This window comes from Opisthocomus hoazin, chromosome 24 (assembly GCF_030867145.1).
Source record: "Opisthocomus hoazin isolate bOpiHoa1 chromosome 24, bOpiHoa1.hap1, whole genome shotgun sequence".
Classification (NCBI taxonomy): domain Eukaryota; kingdom Metazoa; phylum Chordata; class Aves; order Opisthocomiformes; family Opisthocomidae; genus Opisthocomus; species Opisthocomus hoazin.
In genome coordinates, this window is record NC_134437.1 from 3238769 (window position 1) to 3257707 (window position 18939).

The 18939-nt window shown below is 43.1% G+C and overlaps 1 protein-coding gene across 2 annotated transcripts in view; it reads left to right on the forward strand.

Moving 5' to 3' along the window:
- Window positions 1–598: 598 nt before the first annotated feature.
- ARHGEF12 (Rho guanine nucleotide exchange factor 12) overlaps window positions 599–18939 on the forward strand; it is a 75784-nt gene continuing 57443 nt past the window's right edge. For both annotated transcript variants that reach the window (XM_075442295.1, XM_075442296.1), the window contains exon 1: window positions 599–1173. In XM_075442295.1, coding sequence (XP_075298410.1) covers window positions 1142–1173 — 32 coding nt within the window. In that variant the 5' untranslated portion in view covers window positions 599–1141. The remainder of the gene's footprint in view (window positions 1174–18939) is intronic.

The following is an 18939-nucleotide window of genomic DNA, read 5'->3' on the forward strand; positions in this document are numbered from 1 at the left end:
GAGGGGCCGCCCGCTGCCGGCGGGGCGGGCGGGCGGAGCCGCGGCGGAAGGATACGGCGGGAGGGGCGGTGGTGAGGCGGCAGGGAGGTACGAGCTCCCCGAGCGCGCGGAGGCGGCCCGTCCCGGCGCGGCGCAGGCTCCGGTGGGACGCGCCGCTCCCCCCTCGCAGCAGCGCAGCGGGGCCGGAACCGGACCGGCAGGAGCGGCCGCGCCGCCAGCGCTCGCCGCGGGACTTTGCCCCGCACCGGGCCGGGACCGCGGCCCGCGCAGGCCGAGACGCGCCGGCTCCGCGGCTGAGCGGACCGAACCCGCCCGGGGCCTCGCCGGCAGGCCGGGCCCCCGCGCGCCGCTCTAACTCGGGCCGAAGCGGGACAGGCGGAGCGGCGGGGCATGGACCTGCGGGCCTAAAGGCGGCGGCGGCGGCGCGGCCGCCCTTCCCGACCCCCCTGCAGGCGAGCCGGCGGGCGGGGGGTCGGGGCGGGCCGGGCCGGCGGCGGGACATGGGCCCCTGCGCGGCGGCCCTCGGGACACCGGCAGCTGGCGGGAGGCCGTAAGCAGCGGCGGGGAGGGGGCACCCTGCGGCTGGCGGGCACCCCCTCCTGCCGGCGGCGAGCGCCGAGGCGGGCGCGGGGGGCCCCGCGGGCAGCCGGCCCCGGCCGACGCGTCCCGAGCTTTCCCCGGCGGCCTCGCCGCCTGCGCGGGCAGCGGGGCTTCCTCGCCGCGCAGAGACCCCGGACCGGCGAGGAGCGGCGGCTGCGGAAGAGTTTCTTGCTCGGCACGCGTTACGTTTCCTCTCTTCTTTGGGGCTGAGGGAGCAGCGAGGGGAGCAGCTTTGTTTTGTTTTGTTTTTCTTTTTTTTTTTTTCAAGTTTTTCTTGAACATCCCCCACACCCCGCTTCTGTGGTCTGGATCTTCTGGGCGACTGCAAGAAGAGTTTTGGAGTTGTTTTGTGTTTTTGTTGGATTTCCCCCAGCTCCCCCCTCCCTCCGCCCTTGAACTGAATTTGTCCTCTGTGCATGCCTCTTCTGGAGCAAGGCTGGATCCTGAACCTCAGTGCATGTGGGGGGCAAAGCCTCGTTAATATTGCTGCAGTAATTATAAAATGTAAATTGGATAATACGACTTCTTGCCAAAGGCTCCAATGAGTGGCACACAGTCCACAATCACGGACAGGTCAGTATAAAATGAGATTTCTTTTTTCGCTTTTCTGAAGTCTGGCTCTTCCCAGAGCTGATGTACTTGGCGTTTTGACTTCAGTGACAGCGTGACAGACGAGATCAGAAAAGTGGGATTAAATCTGAGTTTCTGGGAATCGGTACATACCTGGGGTGGCTGACTGTCAAGGTAACTGGATTAACTTTGAAGCCGGAGTATTTCAAGTCCAACTGCTTTCAGGCCTGCGAGGCTGACTTTGTAAGAATCAGGGATTGTAATTCAGCTTCCAGGCCAGGTTGGCGCTGGGAGGAACTGTTTCTGCGAGAAGTTAAAGCAGGAAAAGTGTCCAGAGTATAGGGTACAGCTTGAATCTGAACTCAAAAAACATGTAGAGGATGCGCTTGCCTCTGGTTAGGTCAAGCATTGTAGCCTTCCAAAGAGAGGTCACTTCAGGTGAGGGCAGGAAGGATAGTTGATGAGCAGGAATGTCTGCTGGTGTCTGTGCTAGCTTAGCAGTAGTCTGTTCCTTGCTGCAGATACCTGCTCAGGCCTCTGGGCTTCTCTGCAGGTGCTGCCATGTGCATTTCATTAGCGGCTGAGTTTTCTCACTTGTACTGGGATGCTTCAGAGGCAGGGGAAAAAAGAAAGGATTTTCTACTGTGAGAAAAAAAGATCAGGTGGGAAACGTCTTAGGCGCTTTTGAGATGGAAGTTTGGAATGAAGTATGGAATGAGTGGTTTTCTAGATAGGAGAAAAATATACCTTTTTTTGACACTTGTAAGCTGAAAAAACTTCCCTTTTATTATGCATTTTATTGTATTCTTCTTTATTGTGCATATTTGGTGGTTAAGGTGTGAATGTGTATGACGGGGCCTTGGTGCTTAGGCCTTTCATGACCAATACAAGCAGTTCTGGCCAGGAGAGAAACCAGGATTGGGACAGAGGGATGATGCTTTTGGGTGCCCCAGATCACCTTTTAGACTCCAGAAAGAAGAGTGAGTGTAGTTTTTGCTTATGCTTAGGGCTTGTCGTGACTCCATAGGTCTTAACAGACTGTACAGTGGCTGAGCAGTGCGAAAGGCTCTAGTACAGCTCAGAATCAGCTATAGTCTGTTGACTGTGCTGCTTGTAGAGTACTAAGTCTTTGAAGTGAATTGTGTAGTATGTTTGTACTAGCAGAAGTGACAGAAGAAAACTCTTAACTTTTCTCTTTTGCAGTGCATGTGCATGAGATATTCTTGAATTGCAGGGCATTTTTCTTCTGTACCAGACAAGACAGTGACAGGAAAAGGAAGTTGACATTTCAGTGGCTTTGTGAGAATTTTGTCATGTACTTAAGAGCATATGTCTTGTGGCAGGTTGCAACACACGAAAAGGAAAGATAGGATTTTCATACCAAGAAGCAGTTGAGTGACGCATGGGAAGGAAAAGCATGAGGACAGGGAATTTAATTTGCTTGTTAGTAAAACAAAATACTTTCCGTTATTGGATTGGAATGCCCAAATTGAAAATGTAGTGGAGACAAAAAGATGTCTCATTTCCCTTTGCTTTCAGTCATGTCAAGAGGATGTTTCTGTCTGGTGTTCCGTTAAGGTTCTGGTTTAAAAGACTTTTGATGTCAAGTAAACAGCTGTCTCCTCAAGCCTGGCAGTTGGAGCTTTCTGGCGGCAGTCTTGGCTGATGGTTGGGAGAATGCAGGGAAGCAGGGCCTGGCCTTGCCACTAGTCTTCATCTCTGGCCTGAAGGAACCCCAGCTCTGGGAGTGGGAAGGGAGTTCAGTCATCGTGGCCCCTGTATTCCCTGACTGAACCTTTCAGCAGAGCTCTGGATGTGGCGGTGGTGTGTGTTCGCATCATGTGGGCGTCTGCTTAATGGTGTCTGGAGACAGGCCGCTCCCTTTTATCTGCAGCACTGTGCAGGATCTGGAGCAGGGTGTTTTTCGGTCAGTGTTGTCCTAGCAGTACGTTGGTGCAAAGCTTGCTTTCCCATTAGGCCCAAGAAGCCTCTGTATTGCCTCTTTAAATCTGCCTCTTAAACTTGGAATGTAAACAGGTGCAAAATAAATAAACTTCATGCTTCTAGTGTCATTAGATCTACATGATATAAATCATATGATGTGTTCAATTCTCTCCATATTTATCAGTGACCTTCCTTGGTGGGACTAAGTTGGGAGCCGCCTTAACACAGAAAAATGCAGCTTGCATCTGTGCCAAATGGTATTACGAATATAATAGGGTAGCACAGGCCTGCATCTTTCTCCATATTAGCTTTACATATTTGCCTCTTACATATGTATAGCTGCTTAAATCCCTGTTACAGACAGCAAATGCTTCCTTTTGTATCCCTTCAGTTTAAGATGGCAATCATACCATGTGTTTTCATAGCTATTTGACATTTCCATTGTCCGGGTTGCGCTTGTCCCATCCTTTATGTGTTTTATGTCTTTTGCGTTCTTGTCGATGATGTTGTGTATGGTATTAAAAGTATCTGTAAGTTAGAAGGAATCTATGAATGGCCATTTCTAGTGCTGTTCTGTAGCTGGTATGATAAATAATGCTTTCATTAAGCCCTGTTTTTTTTTTTTTCTTTATAATAGTACTTCTGTCATTTTCCCAAGAAAGTTCAATGGATTTTAGTGTCTGAGACTATGCTGAAATATAGTCATGCCAGTTCATGTCTTGTGTGTTTGGGATTGTTTTCTCTGTGGACCAAACCTTAACCTAGTTAATTTTGGTAATGGTTATGGTTCATCCCTGAGCTGGATTCTGTTATCCGGGTGTCTCACAAAGCAACACCATTTTCTTGCATCTTTTTCCTGCAGTGTCTTAAGATTGGAGGAAAGTGAGTGCCTGGGGGAGTGGGGGGCATACCAGGTACTAAGCAAAGGCGTAACAGATGTTTAGACTTCTGAGAATGTAATGACTGTTCAGCAAAGTTACTGAAGAAACATCTGACCCATGCCATTCCCAGCCAGCTACTCAGCATTTGGAGGAACATGTAAAGGGTGCTGGCAGAAAAAAGATTATCTTGTAATGTAGTATCTTGAGATTTAGAAATACATATGCAAAAAGTGGTCCAGAATAGCTGTGGTGTCCTGTGTTGCTTCTGATGGTGTGAGAGAGTCAGAACTTTAGTCAGTGACATTTACTTTCCCCCTCTTTCTTTCAGGATGTTCTTTTACTTTGTCAGCTGCTTCTTTTCATAATCCTGTTGCCCAGTGGACCATATCAAACAATTCATCTTCAGCCTTGTTGCTCTGCCACTTTATGTTTGTAAACATTTACACCCTCTTAATTTAATCCTCTCTTAACTATGCTGTATTTCTTTAGAGGCCTCCTAAGGTGGCATTTATCTTGCTTAATAAGTCTTTGAGGTAGACATCTTTATCTGAGCTGTTGGTCTAGATTGCCTTTATAGTTAGTGGCAGAAAATAGGTACATCTAGGGGACCATTTCTTATCCTAAAGTATCTATAATTGGTCAGGTGGATGACAAAATGCCTGCTTGTCTTCATCCAGCTCTGGATTTAGGTGAGATTTGCCATGCCTTGTAGCCTGAAAATTTCTATTTTTGTTCTTCCTCAAATTCCTGTCATAGGTACTAGCCCTAGGTTGGATTTTTGTTGCTGAATGCTGCTTTGGGCTGTCAGTGTGAGGATTTTGGAAGGGGGAGATTGGACTTCAGGGCCCATATAAGGCTACCCTTGACCTGGCTCTGCGTAGGGGGTGTCTGGATAGGGTGTGTTAGAGGAGGTGTTTTTCTGTTACTGCTGTGAGACTGTGTATAAGCGTGCCCGCATTCGCTCGCTGCAGAGCTCCTCTGGCCCAGACGCACTCGGGCAGGCCGGCTGGCTTTGGGCGTTGCTCTGTTCTGCCGTTTGTGGCAGGCGACACATGGCTGAGCGAGATAAGGGTTTTATTCTTTGCAAGGACATATTGGGGCCAGGACAAAATTCAGCCATTTGCAGGCTCTGGGTGGCCACTAAAGGATGATCAGGACTCTGCTGTATCCTGTTATGACACTAAAGAAACATTTGTGTGTGACAATTTTTTTTTTTTTTCTCTCATAGTTAACTGTATTTTTCTTCCTGTAACCATTCCAAACACGCTGCAGGGTTGAGCAATTGCACGGCTACGGAACTTGCTTTAAATTTCTTTCTGTTTATTAAAGCACGATAGAAGAATGGAGCCTCTTGCTGCTTTCGCAGTAGCTCATTGAGGAACTGATGACTCTTCTGATGCAATTGCTTGCAAATGAGTTTTATTTATAACAGTGCTGTAATTTCTGTTGCTATGATTGGAAAATAGCAGAGGTAGAATTTACACATAATTACCCTTGAGAGGTTTTAATTGCTGATTTGCTCCTGTCTTGGTACTAAAATAGACTCTAATTGTTTCTTATCTGCTTAGATGCACTTTCCCTGTCTTTGGCTGTTTCTAGGTCCCTGTAGTAACTGGGACTTCACTGTATGGTGAGAAAAAAGCTCCACCCCCCCACCCCCCCACCCCCCCAGCAGGGTAGGAGTAAGAACTTCAAAGAAAGTCATGCCTTGGTGTTATTGAGTAGCTAGATGTTATTATCATGCATTTATTTAATTAGTAGAGTTTGTAAGATCTAATATTTATGGGAAGTGGGCTGCAGCACAACATGAGTTTCTGTGGAGTAAAAAGCGTAATAGTCATCGAGGCAAGTCTTCTTGTGCCTTCCATCATTGTGCCTTCACTATGTTTGCAAATTAGCAGTTGACATAGTCTGTGCATAGCTTCATTTTTTATTTTGCTTTTATTGAATCTGTTGGAAGAGAGTACTGTCTGTGGTGTTTACTGTTGGCTAGGAAGCAAATGCTACCAGTTCATGCTACATAGTTTATTAGGGTTTTTACTGGAGCCAGAAGTTGATGTGAGCTTGATTTTCTCGTTTTAGATAGAGCTGTGGGCGTCATGGTTATTTGGGTGGAGACAGGAATGATATTTCATCTGTTAGCCCAATTCTGTAGTTCTCCCTGTGCACATAAGTCCTATTATGGCATTTATTAGTGTTTTGAATGGATAGATTAGAAGCGGTACTGATATGTAGGCTACTTCAGTTTTAGACTTTTAAAAATCTTGTCCAGATCCACAGGAATCAAGGCATGATAAGTTTAGCAGCAAAAAAATACTCACCAGAGCTAGTTATGGAAAGCCTAGAGGGTATGAGGGATTGCATGAAAAGTCTGGAAAAATGGCCTGGTGATAATCTGAGTTCTTCAGATACCACTGTCAAAGTGATATCCATAGGTAAATGTGAAGTGTATGAACCCTGCTGCAAGATGGAGGGACCTCTTTAACTTTTGCAGCCTGATACAGTCTATTCTACAGAGAAGTCTTAGACTGACTTACCATGGTAGTGTTTGAGTGCTGGTGGTGGGTTGCTGCAACTAATGTCTGTCAAGTATGGGTTGTCCTCTGTGTTGTGCTGCTCGCCTTTCTCCCTGTGGAAAATTGTTTGCATGTTGGAGTGCTTTGAGGTCACTGTTCTGTTTTGTTAATGCCTGCTGCTGTCCTGTCTAGAGACGTCTGAGAAGAAATGTGCATCTTACCCTTGGAGCAGAAGTGACTGAGATTACTTCTTAGACCAATCTTTATAAAACTGATTTCTGTACTGGTGGGCAGTGACCCATATAGCAGAAGGGTTTCTTGGCCCTTGAGGGTGGCAGCACTGACCACAGTCTTCCTACTGGAAATCAAAGTAGTCTTCTGTGTACCCTCAGAACTACTCTGTATCATATTGCAAAAGTAGTGATTTAGGCACTGAAGATTTTTTGGCAGTCCATCTGAAGGTAGTGTGGAGCATTCATGTATTTGCCTGGGGAAAGCGGTGCAGGCACCTGTACCAGTTATTTTACATATTTCATGACTCTATCCCAAGATCTTTTGATTATTTCCGGAAGTGGGGTCTCCTAGTGAATTTGTGCCTGAAGAATTTTGTGCGAGTCCTGTTCACTGAGTAGCTTCAGTGCCTGCTTCTTTTTCCCTGCTTTCCCAAGAACCTTTGGAGTACAGTGAACAGGATTTTTGACATTAACTGTTTTTTTCCTATTTTCTCCGCGGTGTTCTGGGTAGCACAGTTTGCCTCTTACAGTTACAACTGTCAGCCCCCACCCTAGCCAGCCTAGTGCTATAGCTTGTAATTATGCAAAGTGTTTGCCTTGGTCTGGAGACTGAATTCTCCACTTAACGTCGAGGTGGTCCTTCTGCGTCCCTGGGGAAGTACGTTCGCTGTGCTGCTTGAAAGATAAGCTTAGGCTCTTGCTTTCAACGCTTTATCCTCCAGGTTTCTCATTGAATGCCTCTTCCTTCCATCTGAAAGCTAGCAGTAGGAGACTTGTTAATGAATCCCATTTGTGTTATCCTTGAGTTTCTAGACTGGGTGACCTGAGATGTTAATAAAAATGCTTCTTGTAGCATTCCTAAGGCTCTGCAAATATTCCTCTGTCTAAGCACTCTCCCTTCTTTCACTCTAGTCCTGGTATTTTATCTACTTTGAGATAACTAGATCTTTCTTGTGCAAGAGATGTCAATAGCACTAAGAGAAAATAGACTTCAATGCATACTTTCTGGTAGGTGATGCTGTGTTCTGTTACGTGGCCCTGTTCTGGATAATTACTAGGTTTAAAGAATAGAAGTGTTAGTTCATGTCTCAACTTGATTAAACTAAGGGTCAGGAGCCTGGATGTAGATGATGTTTTAACGTCAGAAGAGAGGACTCAAAATAAGGATGGGGAAGCAGCAGCAGAATAATTAGTAAAATGAAAAGGGATGCAAAACCTGCAGTGTTTGATTAAGAATGTACAAGAGACAAAATAGAAGGCAGGATACATACAAAATAGGAACAGCACACTTAGAAAAAGACAGGAAGAAACAAGGTTTACTCATTTTTCTTTTAAAAGAAAACATTTAAAAATAAAATTATTTAAAATGACAGGAAAAAGCAGTGTCCTTATGTTTAAAATGTAAGCATAAGTATAAATAGTAAAAACAAAATAAACAATGTTCAGACTGTGACACTCACAAATTGTCTACTAAACATCACTTATGCTTTGTTATTACTCTGCATCCTTTCTTTGAGTATTTTCAGTATTGTGCCTGTTTGACTTATAAGACCAAAGGGCAGGAACCGGTTCTTGCATAGTTGCACTATTTATGAAGTCTGATGGTAAATAAGAAACATTGCTGTTTATGTTTCTTGGCAAATTCTTAAATATTATCTGTGTGGCTGTTTTAAGCTTTGTTTTGACAACACTGTAACTTCTGGGATCTATGATGTCAGTCGGTAAGGTACTTCATGAAATTACGCTAGCACTGGAAAAGCAAATGACTGGTGTCCTTCCTGGGGCTGAATATGTGACATGGAAAAGATCTTAAGGCATAGCATGTGAGTTCCTGCACTTGAAATAATTTGATCCTAATCTGTCTAGATCATTGTCATATTAGTTAGTTGGATACTGTCAAATGTCCTGCCGAAGGTAGGCAGCGTCCCTTGCAGGACTCTGGCTTGCTAACTGTGTGCTGTCCTGGGAGCGGTGCTTGGGTGTTGGTTCGTTTAAGGGTTCAGGAAAACGAAACCTTTTATGATCAGGGAACAGGCTATGTAAAAGATGGACTGAACTGTGTGAATTGAGCAAAAGGGCCTTTTTTGATGGTTATAGAGAAGCTGCAGTGTTGATGCTAGAAACGGAAGGGAGAATCCCAGGGTATGGGAGTTCATGGTTGCTCTGAGTCGGCACAAGAAATGTGTATGCAAGTGTGAGATTCGAAATGGTTTCCATCTGCTCCTGAGCTTTTCAAATATGTATTGGAAGTCTTCAGAAATATTGGTGGAAATACTTATTTTATCGAAGTGCTGTTCCTTCTTGAAACGTGAATAGCAGCACAACTATTTCTCAATCTGGTGGAAAAGACCCATCTTTGTAATAAAGCACTAGACTGATCCGAGACAGGTACAGGATTCTAAGTCCACCACTCCCATAAACATACAAGCTTCAACCTGCAGGCCTACCTGAAGTATCTGATGGCTGTTTGAAAGTATTTCTACCCTGCTATGATAGCGGCTGTTAGTGTAGCTTGTTGGCAGCACATCAGACAAGGCATCTCCTCTCAGTACTCCTGTGGCACAGAGGCACTATTGCATGCCTCTGTTATGCTCAGATGCAAAAAGAATATTCTGATGAGTAGGGACAGAGATCAAAGCTACCAGAAAAGTCTTGGAAAAAGGGAAAGAGAAGTGAAGGAGGGAAGCTATAATGAGCAGGGAGAAGTCTTGGAAAAAGGGAAAGAGAAGTGAAGGAGGGAAGCTATAATGAGCAGGGAGAAAAAGGAAATAGGAAAAAGCTGCAGTGTAAGACATGAGAAAATCAATAGGAAATGAGTGAGAGGGAGAGAAATGGGAGAGGTGGTGGCAACTGCTAGATAGGAGAGAGGTTTCCTGTCTACCAGTGCATTCTGAAGGCACACGTCAGCCATAAAGGACTAAGACCTGATGTAAGGCAAAAAACCCTGACAAGCCAGGGCTACAGCTGTGCTCAATTTTTTGTGGAGGACTGAAGATGTGTGTTTTGTGTCTGGGAGTGCCTCTCTGTTTCTTGAGGAGGCTGTGTGGATACTGTTTGTGACCAGAAAACTCTTTCAGCTTTGTAATACCTTCTAAAATTTTGGTCTGGTTGACAGCAAGTGCCATGTGACAGTATTTGAGCCATGATGAAAATAACTTGTGTTCTTTTGTTAAGTGGCTTTCAGAGCTGGTGCTTGCAAGTAAGAAAACAATGTGGTTTTTCTGATCTGTGTCGATAGGACAGCTTTTTCCGCCTTGTGAAAAATTGTGATTATGTGATGTCCGAAATTAGGGAGTGACTTCAGCCAAAAGTAAGCTGTTCTTCTCGAATCGTTTCTAGTTTTAAGAGAGTGATTTTCCCTGCTGCTGCAGACTGCTGTGTAGCCATCTAACCTGACTTAGGTAGGCACCATCATAACAACTTTGCAAAAATATTCAGGGGGAACTGTACTAGAGAGAAGGGGGTGAATTTATACGATGTGAACTCCCTAAATGTAAGGGGGGGGGGAATGATGGCTTATCAGAAATACTTCTGTGTCAAGGATAAAAATTCTTAGCTTAGTGATCTCATAGTGATGAACTGCAGCTCTCAAGTTGGCAATTTGTTCTTGCTGTCTGTTGAGAGACACAAAATGATAGGTTGTGGTTTGCTCTGCGTAGTCCCTGCGGTTTCAGTAGCGGAAGTGGTTCATGTGGGTGCAGATCTGATCTTAGCATACCAACAAGCGCAATCATTTTGGCTGGTGAAGGTGGTATGGGGATACTGCAAAGAGAGCCATTTGCAATTGTTGTGGGATTTTCTTTGTTGTAAGGATGCGTCAAAGTCTGTAGGGCACTGGTAAAATGAATACATTTGTTGCAGACTTGTTCTCTACGCTTGCTTGCAATAGAACCCACAGCAATAAAAGAAGATACCTAGTATAATAGTTTGTAAATGGGTACGTGGTCTAAAAGAACTTTGCTCTGTATCTGGGTTGGTTGCTTCAGTGGCAAGGGCCTTGGTGTAGGAGTTTGGTGATACTTAATCAATGATTGGTAAATAGAATGTTGCCAAGCATTGCTGCAGACCTTTGACTGATACTGAAAGCCCCAAATTTTGCACTCAGATATGTCAGGTCTGTGAAGTTATGAAAAATGTTCAGCCTGCTCACATTATGGAAATTGTTATGAGAATAAAACCTGTAATACTGGGGGGGGACAACAAGCACACTTTTCTGTATTTCCAGTATGGAAAGATGCAGGAATGTTGGTGATAGCTTTAAACGCTAGGGTGTTGTTTACTTTGGATGTTAACCAGTGCAACTTCAGCTGTATGTATTGCATAGCAAACCTTGACCTCCTCTCCCTTTTCTTTTCAGTAGACTTATTATCAGGTTTTGCACTCATCAGTGAGACATTAACTGTGTTTTTTGGTGTCTGCACCTGTTCACTCATGCCTTTGACTCCCCCTCTGTAGATAGGGTGTCTGGCTGTGCTCTGGCCTTTGTAATACCTACGTGCAGTCCTTGGTTTAGGCCAGAACAACACTGCTTTCCGGGTAGTGTGAAACATGCTTGCCCAGTTGTGAGATGCAGTAATGCTGCCTGGCGGGTGCCAGGCGGAGGGGAAGAGTGGCTGTGTGCTGATCAGGGCTTGTTTTGACAGTTGGCAGCAGCCCTAGTGGAGGAGGGTCTTTCTCTCAGCAGAGCTCCTGGGTCACATGTAAAGCAGAAGCAGATAATTAAGCTTAGGTGGAAGAGGGAGTGGAAATAGCCTTGCAACAGGTTTGAGTTTTGGGAAGCCTGCAAATCTAAATGCTCTTGCTGGAATTCAGCCACATGGAGAGAACCTGCCCCTTTCCTTCTCTCCCACCTTTTTGTTCTATTTTATTTATCGTGGCTCTGGGAGGCAGCTTTGCTGAGCCTGCTTACTGCAATGACAAGAACATCACAGTAGCTCGGAGTGTGCTGAAAATCTTGATCCATCTGTTACTATTCATATATGGAGAAAATGGCTCCTTCAGCTCTAAACGTGCTCCTTGGAATATTGGTGGGTTTTGATCAACAGTTGGATCAGCAAATGACTTCAGCAACTTGCTGAAGTTTACTCCACCAGAATAAGTTGGTTCCTCTGCTTTTATTGGGAAGTGGAAATATAATAAGTGTTCATTTAGAATGTATGTAGGGATTTACACACACACACCACCACCCCCCCCCCCCCCCCCCCCAATAACAAAGATCGTACAAATAATGAGGTGGGGTTTGTTTGTTTGCTAAAAAAAAAAGTTGTAATTGGTTGTGAGGACAGGCACAAGGGGAGCCTGGACACTTCATGCAAGGACTATTCTGTTCAGGGACCTTGTTTAGTTAAATCCCCATGTAAAATCTCTTCATCTCAAAGTTGCATTTGGAGGAGTTTGGATGAGTTTGCTGTGGTAGTAAATTTGAAATAAAATGATTCACTGTGGCAATGAGAAGCCTACTCAAGTATCTGAGACCAAAAAATGGAAAGCTTGTTTCCTGTGGGATTTTAAGAAATACTTTTTCAGTTGTGCTAAAGCTAGTAGTTAGGTGGTTGTGTCCTCTGAGAATCCATGAGCGCTGCATCCTCACTTTGTTACCTCTCCAGCTGTGTGCGCACTGGATATAGATGTCAGGCTCCGTGAATCTGGCACAGCAGCAACGGATCTGTGGGGCAGCCCTTTGTCAGTGACAAATACTTTGGCTGTCACTGTGGCCCCAGGATCTGTTTCTCAATGGCAGTCAGCCTAAGTCAGTTGCATCATAATGAACAGGAAAAAATGTCCAGTAGTAAATGAATTTTGTCTCATAAGATTGCAAGCCACCTCTGCTCTCCCCCTTCTCTCTGTTTTCCACCATATGGAGATGTTTGCTTTAGATTAAAGCACTTCTGTTGGCATCCTGGTGGTTTCCATGCTGCAGCGGGTCTGATTACATATATTCCATTTCAGAACCCCGGGCAGAAAATACCTTAGGAGAAAGTGCCTTACTGTGGGTCGCTTAGAAATTTCAAGAGAACTGTATTTCCCTTACTGATTTAGTGCACTGGGTACTGATGTTTTGCTTGTGACCAGTGCTAAATTTTTATGTCTTCAAGTTTCTTGTATATGTGGTAACTTGAATTATCTCAGCTACTTAAAGTCAGCTGTTGGTCATGGTGATAACACAACATTTTGTTTAATGCTATAAGGATGTTTGACTGTGGACAACTGCTGATGGGTAGTGAACATGTTCAGTGAATACAGTAGAGTGGAAATTGGAGAGGGAGGTCTGTATATTGGCATTCGGAGCATGCTTTGGTACAATATTGAGGGAATTGTGGTTTCTTGCAAGCATGGATGACTCTCAGATCTAGCTGATAAGAACAGGTATTTTAAAGTTTCTGTAGGTAAGCTGCATGCATGCTCTGCTTAAATGGAAATGATAATACTTAATTTTGTGTATTTGATCAAATGTTATCGGAAAAGTAGCTGCAATTATTGTGTTAAAATTTGCCTGGTTTTAGGACTGTTGCCCCTCCAGAGGCTAAAGCAGGAGGTGTATTGTAAGGCTGCAGCAGTGCTCAGCTCGTGAGCAAATATTAACAAATTCAGATGAATCAGCTACCAGGCCCCACTAAAGTGCTGGCCTGCCTCTTTGAGGAAATGTACCATCATAATTACACTGGTATAACTGGCTATGTGAACGCTCTTGCTTTGAAATTTCAGAGTAAGAGGCAGATGCACTGTTGTTACAATGGTAAAGCTTTCTGAGAAGATGTAAAACCTTTTTTTTTCTCCCTGCCCATCTCCTGACCCCTTCTCTGGCTTCGGTGGTGTGCTTTAGGCGTGATAATTGCTGTGAAGGGGGAGGTGGAGAGCCCTGGAAAAGACTGTTGATTATGCATTGGCTTGAGGGGAAAAGAGAAATTGTCAATAGGACAGATTCCGAAATAAAATTAATCCTAGGGGAGGTAACTCAAGCTGGTATTTGGATCATGGACAGTGTCTGGAAATACTGCGAACTGTAAATGATGAGAGAATGAAAGTACCTTCTAGTGCATTAAAAAAAATGGATCTCTGCATTTTCAGAGTCTGGGGCTATGAATACAGGTATTGCTACCTTGCATTTGGTTGGGGCTTTTTTTTCTGCTTTTAGAATTTGGGAGTGTAAGGGGACAGATGCAAAATACAGTAATGATAAAGCCAGTGCTGACTTGCTTGTGGGGTCAACATTTTGATGTAGTTGATGTCCTTTAATCTTTTTATATGTGTTGTACTGTAAAGCTGGGGTGGGATGAAGTCTACAGAGAGTTGAGAACAACCTGCAAAATCCTTGGGAAAGAGTAAGTCAAGCTCCCCTCCATATTGTTGGTGTTTTTATCTCTGAATTATGACACAATTGTAGCAACTACGTTCAGCAGTTTGTTGTGAATGAAGTAGATTTTGTCTTAGAAAATGGAGTATCCCTGTTCTCTTTTTTTCTCTTTTCAAATTGTCAGCTATACAATACTTGTCTCTCTTTAGTTTAATATACTGTTTTGGCATTGATTCAAGTTTGAATTTAGTGACTGGTATAAATACCATATATTTTGAACTGGTTTGGGAGGTTGGTTTTTGTTTTTCATAGCAGGCTTACTGGAATCCGTTGAACTTAATTCAATGACAGGATAAGCAAAAATTTGTTTAGATAGGCTGTTCTGAAATATTTAATGCCTTCTAAAATTGTTCAGGGTAAAAGATCAAGGAAGGAAACAGTATGACCTTTTAAATGAAGCTCCGTATATCCCATTTTCCTATGCCAGAAGTCAGCCCAGACAATGACAGACGGAAAGAATTAAGGTTCTCTTTCATAAAGAATCTTTCACTTTTTGCTTTTACAGATAGGTGTGAGGTTTTTTTATTGTCACAGATTTAGCAGACTTTACAGCTGTCTTTTAGTCAGTTTCCACGTGTGTACCAGAATTCTTTTATTTTAATTACTCTCTATAGAAAATGATGCAGTAACGTGCTGTGTGTCACAGTAGAAAATGGTGGATCGTTCTGTAGTTTTTTCTTTGGTTAGCAAATTCTTCAGTAATGTCAATTATTAGTAAATGGTTGCAGTTAGCAATTGTGCTTAAAGTTTTAGTGACTTTACTGTTTTCTTATATGAAGATGATTTTTGAAGCACTGCGTTTTGCTTAGGGTTAATGCCACCATGCATTAAAAACAGACAGATGCGGTTCAGTCTTGTAATGATTGACTCTGTAAAGTAGGTTGCCAGTCTAATCCTAACTTGTGCTGATATGTGCTTTTTAGTCAGCTGGCTGGAGCCCGGAAGGTGGGTTTTGTTCAGTGCAGAGCTAGAGGATTTGTCGGGTGAATCATTCAGTGAGGTACATAATAAATTGGGTTGGATCTCAAGCAATAGAGAGCTGTTGTATTTTCTTTTCTTCTACCTCTGCTTTTTTATTTTTCCTCCCTGCTTAGTTTATCAGTTTCTCTCATGTCTAATAAATCATCCTTGCTTCTTCCTTCATGGGTAGTACTTCTCTGGATCTTGTTCTACCTTTGATTTGATCTCTTGATTCTTCTATGCCAGTTTCTAATTTGAATTTTGCCTGGCATTTTACAGATGCTGTCCCTGGAGTTTCACCTAGTGACTGCTGAAGCTGTGTCCACTATTGTACTTAGAAAGTTGGGGGCATTTCTTAGGGAGTTGTCATCTGGTATCTGGCATACTACAAGCTTTTGGTTAACTTCCATGTATCAAAATGCTCTGAAACCCAAAAGCTTGCAGGTCTTTTGGCTTACTTGCATATACACTCTAGCACTCAATTTAACTTTCCTTCACAACTATGTTGTATATGCCAAGTATCTGTGAATTGTTTTTTCTACCTCAGAGAGTGCCACGCAGACTTCTCTGATCTTTTAAAAAAGGAATTGTGGTACTGTTCTAAGATAGAGTGGTGGAGTACTGATCAGATAATCTGAATACTATTTCTACTTCAGCTATTGTTGATCTACTTTTTTACAGCAAAATAATTTCCTGTTTCTGTACCTCAGTTTCCTATTTTTCAAACTAAGTTCCCGTAATTTAAAGCGTGTTTCTAAGGAGCTGAAATAATGAAAGGTTTGCGTATGTAAGGCAGTCATTTTGTAAAATTATTACTATATCTGACGTAAGCTCTCCTGAAATTGTCTACTCTGACTTGCAGAAGTTCCTAAGAGGAAGCGTCTCTGTCTCTTGACTTCCACTGCCTATTATGTAATGCAACAGACTTGGATGCTCAAATGAAATAGTAACTTGTTTGTTCATCAGGTTGTCTTCTGTTTTCCATAAAGCATGCCCAAAGTAGTTGTTGATATTTCAGGTCAATAAAAGTTTATGAAAGAACATGTTCTGTGCTGTGAAAGCAGAGAGGGTGAACTTCCCCTCTCTGTCTGCGTCCGGTCCATACGGCTCTGCACATGGCAGAAAGGGTTGGTCTGTAAGTGATGGAACAAGTGTGCAGATAGCAGCTGCAGGTCGGGCAACGTTTGTGTGCTGCTGCTGTCAGAAGCTGTATTGAAGGATCAGTATCAGGTCTGCAAAGACAGAAGGTCAAAGACCACGATGCGTCTAAAGCAAAAATAAAAGGTACACAACTTAAAAATAAGGCAGCATGGGAATGGGAAAAAAAAGCACTGTAGTTCTCTTGATGACAAAAAAGCAGTGCCATTGTGTGTATGAGGTATGAATGAAGTATGAGAGTTCTGACCTCTTTTGTAGTTTAAAAAAAAAACCCAAGGCATTCACCATCCTTTCCACTACTAAAGTGAAGTTCGATGCCTCTGACATCTTTGTGGCTTCTCAGTAAGCCTGTACATGCTAAATAGTGTCCCACTGTTGTACTTGAAAACACCCGGATGTTTCTCAGGTGTGTCCAAAAGATGCAGGTCATCTAGTGGAGTCTGTGTTCGTGCAGGGTCTTGCTGAAATATGCCACATTTCCTGCATATCTTCTTGTCTGTACTTTTGTATTTAAACACTGTCTCTCTCTCTCTCAAAAAAAAAAAAAAAAGCGTAGTAGCCCTTTGCTAGTTCCTGTTTATTTAGGGTGCATGGGATGGATCTTGTTGCTTTATATAAAAGATAGGAGAATTTAACATCCTGAGCCCGTCACATGAAAGGGAGAGGATGAGGGTCAGTGCTCATAGCATATGGCTCTATAATGTATTTAGATACTCTGGGGGAACTGGACAATCCGTCTACTTATCATTTATGATTTCAGGGGCTAAGGAAGTGCATTGGCAAGCTTTTTGTGTGTTGATGTGAAGTGTTACAGTGTTAGGGACTCATTGATTAAAAATGTGTGTATCCATCTATCCTGTATTCTGATAGTATCTGAACTAAATCCTTATTCAAGAATAGGTTTCTTCATCCGTGCTGCTTCGAACTTCCCCAAACTTGTGAGCAAGGTTCAGCCTCTTCAGCTAAGCTGCAAACTTAGCGTTTGGTGTGTTGAGGCCACAGGTTTTTTTGTAGGAACTCAGCCAGCAGTGGTAGCGATCGGATGTGGAGCTCTTCTTGCTGCTCCATGGATTTTTTTCGCAGGGGTGGGGACTCTGTTCCTTGGGGACCACTTTGCTTCTGCTGTATGGAGCTCTGGGAAGCTGTTCTTTTCCCATGGCTGGCTCTGTATTGGAGTAAAGGTCTGTGAATTCTGCATAAATATTTACCATATTCCGGCCTAACCAGCTGAGAGCTGCTAATGCTGTTACTGAACACGGAAGAACTTTGCTTATGTTGCTTTCAGGGCACGTCGTTTGTGTATGGGCAAGAAGTAAAGCGTGCCTTAATCAGCAGAGAGTGTGAGGGAGGCGGTAGTGACCAAAATTGCGGTTACTTGACAAAGAATGATGGAACAAAGAGATCTGAAAATTCTGGAAAGTGAAACCTGAAATATACAGACTTGCAACTTCTAGTGTGATATTTTAGAAGCACTTATTTAACTTAATTGTCTTACGTTTTATTACACTTTTTCTAAAAGGACAAAGATATCTGTCCAAATGAGGAGTTATCTACTTACTCTTTTACCATCTTTCCTATGCTCTTAGGAGAGATTTCTTTTTAATTAAGTGGAAAGTGGCATCTCTTTTCCGTGTTTTCTTTCCTTATCCTCCTTTCCTGCTGTTGATCAGGACTGTAGAAATCCCTGTAGATTTAAAATAGTGCTACTACATTTACGCTCCTAGCCATATCTTAGAGATAGCTAATTTCTTCTAGAAACTTGTTTGCACCAGACTGTTTCTTGCTTTTTTTGGTCACAGATTCCTCCCCTCCCCCCCCCGCCCCCGATTGTTTTTTCCTTATGTCCTGTGGTGCTGAGAGTACCGAGGGAAGGAAATCTGGGAGATCAGAGAAGGAAGCAAGATATTAGCTTCCATTCCTGAATCTCTCTTGTTTTTACACTGTTTCCTGGCAGCTGCATTGGTTTGTACTTGAAAGGAATGCATTGTGTTGCTTTTTCCCAAAAGCTGTAGGTAAAATATAAATAAAAATTAATACTGTAAAATGGTAACTTTATTATGTGCATAAGCAAAAAACTGCAGCTGGCAGTGAAGTCTTATGTAACTTGTCTGTGTAGTTCTGCAGTGATCATACTGGATAATAATCCTGTTAAAAATTGGTCATTCATGTGCCCTTCCCCATTGTAAGTGAGAAAGAGAACTTTGTCTCAATTCATGGTGTATATCACCTTTGTGATATTTTGAGTCTGGACATAATAGGCTTCAAAAGGTGGTTGGTGCTGTAGAAAGCAATGTTCTTTCAGAAATTCAGTGTTTCAGGAAAGAAGCATTCTACAGGACTGGCCCTGTTTGCTTATGCCAGTCCCTTCAATACTGTTTTTACAGTGTAAAAGAAATCTTAGAGCAAGAAATGAACAAATTCAGTGTTGGGCTCAAGAGGTCATTCTCATAATAGTTTTCCAAAAGTGCTGTTGTTGTGCCCTATGCTTAAATCCTTTTTCTACTTGATACTTGAGACTGAAATTTCATTTGGGTTCTTCAAAGTTTTTTTCACTTCTTTATAATGAAGAGTAAGCTGCAATATCTATTTCTGAAGCTTTTAAGATTGTTTCATGGTACAAACGCATTTCTTTTCCCAAGCGTTGATGCCAGTAAGAGAGTTTTTATGTTAAAGGGAATTGAAAACATCCTTTCTGAGGTAAAGGCATAATACAGCCTTGAAAT